The sequence below is a fragment of the Geospiza fortis genome, unplaced genomic scaffold (assembly GCF_000277835.1).
Source record: "Geospiza fortis unplaced genomic scaffold, GeoFor_1.0 scaffold55, whole genome shotgun sequence".
Taxonomy (NCBI): domain Eukaryota; kingdom Metazoa; phylum Chordata; class Aves; order Passeriformes; family Thraupidae; genus Geospiza; species Geospiza fortis.
This window is the reverse complement of record NW_005054308.1, coordinates 2100885-2103831: the sequence shown is the minus strand read 5'-3', so window position 1 is coordinate 2103831 and position 2947 is coordinate 2100885. Positions and strand designations below refer to the sequence as shown.

Sequence of the window (2947 nt, the reverse complement as noted above, 5' to 3'; positions counted from 1 at the left end):
TGTGAGAAATACATTTACCAAATATAGCTTAATTACCTGCACAGCATGAGACAAATCTGACACCAAACAGTGCCTCAGCTTTTCATCACTTCCTATTCCTTGCAAAACAAAGTCAGGGACGTAAGAGGAACAGTAGCCTCCTAGTAAGGATCTTCCAAAATTGGCAATACTGGGCTGGACAGAGTTGACTTCAACTAATTTTGACCTGCAAGAAAGGCATATCAAAGAGATGTACAACAGTAAACAGCAAATTCACCTTACATAGGATGCATTTCTACTTTTTTCGTATCTCTTCTAACTTGAAGTCAAGCACTTCTTAAAAAGTTTACAGTCAACTTTTGCAGTCAGCTTGTCATGGAAGCAGAGAATACAAGCCAAGATCACAATACACCATTAGTATTTTTTTCCAGACAACTGATCTCTCAATATTCCTCAACAACCAGCAAGCATAAGAGATACTTTTCCAACCCCTGATGCCAAGTTAGGCTACAGTGCCTCCAAATACGTGACATGAGAAGAGGCTCCATCTTTTTAGGCTCTGTTAGTGCTGAACAGTACTTACCCAGGGAAGGGAATCTCATATTCCTCTGCCCAGTCTTCTTGCTCTCCTCCATAATAGTTACTGCCCAGTCTAGTTAGATCATGGCCTGTATCCTCACTCTCGCTGTCACCCAGGGCACTGTCTGAACTCTCATTTCTTGGAATGTCCCAATCAATTCCTGGGGCTACTTTTTTCTCTACGTTTTCCCTGTCCCCATGGGGGACGCGAATAGAGATTTTCTCTCTTTGGTCCTGCTCATTAAAGCAGTTTTTGTAGGTCTCTTGTCGAACAGAGTCCATAAATTTACAAAATTCACTAGGTGGTTTGCAAGCCTTTGTACAGAGCTTTTTAGAAAATTCTAAACTACTGTTGTGAGCAAGAAGGTTCGCAGCTGCTTGCCCTGGAATATCATCAGTAGTCTGGGTTTCAACTGAACTGTCATCAGTGAAATATTCATCAAACAGACTCATGCTCTCAGCACTGTATGGGTTTGAGTTCCAGCTCTGATGCTCACTAGCAACTTGAGGAAAGGGTTCAGCTGTCCCACAGTCTCTATTTTGGTCCTCAACAGTTTGTTTAGCTTCACAGTTCTGATCAGCAGACACTCCTGCCTCCGCTGCTGGCGGGCTGTGATGCCTGGCAATTTGTTCCACTACTGCCTGACTTCTCAGTTCAATGTCTGAGTCAGGTGACATGGAATCTCCGATGAGGAAAGTCACCTTTGTCTGAGCCTCGGCAGCGCTGCAGGGGAACGTGTCCATGAAGAGCTTATCAGGTGGCTTCTTCTCCACAGCAATACCAGGTGTCCTTGTGCTCCCTCCTGCTTGGCTGCCCGCCTCCAGAGCATCCTCACTCCTCCACGTGCTGCCTACTGGCTCCAAACAAGATTCTGTCCCCACACATTTCTCGGGTGAAGATGACCCTGTGCACACCACAGTCTCCAGTTTGGTATCCAGGCAGGGCCTTGGTTGTGTCACATCCACAGCATCTTCCTGGCCATCCTCAGGAACGATGGTTCTGTTCTCATCTGAAGAAGACTCCAGCTCTACCTTAGGAGTGCTTTGCATGTCTTCTCTCTCTTGCTGTGCAACACTCTCTATGTTCTGTGCGAGGGAAACGGGACATTTGCAGTATTTACAGCTGCAGTTGGGAGCTCTCATCTCTTCAGACTCAGTGGGGAGCAAGTTGCCCCTGTTCTTGTGCATCGTGACAAGCACGTACTCAGACTCTTCCACTTCTCCTTTCTCCAGCGTGGTAGTGATAACAGTGCCAGGCATGACAATGGCCTCATCTTCCCCATTTTCCAGAAGGTGTGTCTCTTGAAGTTCAGAGCATCTGATGAAGTAAGTGAGGAAATAAAGCAACCTCTGGACCAGGTCATGTCTTTTGCCAACCACGACTGTTTTCGCTAATCTCACAGGTGATCCAATGGCCCCATACAGGTCACCTAGGACAGGAAATTAAACACACAATTATTTGGCATCTTTGCAATTTATTCTTCTAACAGTCAGCTGTTGGGCTGGTTTTCAAAGACCAGGTCTATAAGAGAGAAATACTAAAGGAGTAGAGATAAAACAGCTATGCTGTATTTTGTTTTCAGTACGGGAATCCCAAAGATGCTGTTGGTATGATTTGTAAGGTGAGCCACTGGTCAGGGGGACATCTGATCTCACACATCAGGGAGCATTCACACCACCTCACTCCAGCTTTGGAGGCCCATCTCCTGGGACCCTGATACAGCCATGGGACAGAGGAGGCATCTGTGCCAAATTACCTTGGAGAGTCTGGAAAGTGGCCTGGACTTTTACCCACAAAAGAAAGCTGTAAAAAGAAACAAAACCTATGCCAGGATGAGGACAAAAAGTGACCATGACAGGTGCATGGCTGAAGCCAACCTCCTTCTCTTGCCCTCCTTGAGTTCTGCTATGGGTTGGATGGAGTGTTCTGGCTGTACCTGAGTCACCTGGGCAAGTGCCTGTGTGCTCTGGAGGTATTAGGGCACTGCATGACTGCAGGGCTGAGGGGACAAGGACTCCTCTTGAAAGCCACCCTCACCACCTCCCTCAAGCCACATGAGGCCTGAAATCAAGTTTTCTTGCCAACACCCTGGCCATTCCTACCTGTCCAATAATAGGACAACCTCACAAAACCTTCCTTACCTTCCCTAATGAAATCCTATGACTGAGTTTGTGTGCAGAGCAGGACAATCTAACCCCCCCTGCTCTTCTCTACTGGGCAATTATCAGACAGCGTGACCAGCTACAGCACTGACTGGGCTCTGAGACCTTCCCTGGGGCTTGCCAAGCTTTGACTTCCTGTTCTGCTTCACTCTGTTGTATTAGAAGTATGTTCACTTCTGATCAAAAGATGAATTTTCTTCATTTTCTCCTTCCAGAATGAGGTTTA

General features: G+C 46.6%; 1 protein-coding gene across 1 annotated transcript in view; it reads right to left on the bottom strand.

Annotated features, from left to right (window-relative positions):
* Positions 1-2947, bottom strand: part of FNIP1 (folliculin interacting protein 1) — a 44529-nt gene that overhangs the window by 6144 nt on the left and 35438 nt on the right. The window contains exons 14-15 of the mRNA XM_005418680.3: positions 563-1988; positions 37-205 (exon numbers count right to left, since the gene is read on the bottom strand). Of these exons, the coding sequence (XP_005418737.1) occupies positions 37-205; positions 563-1988 (1595 nt within the window). The remainder of the gene's footprint in view (positions 1-36; positions 206-562; positions 1989-2947) is intronic.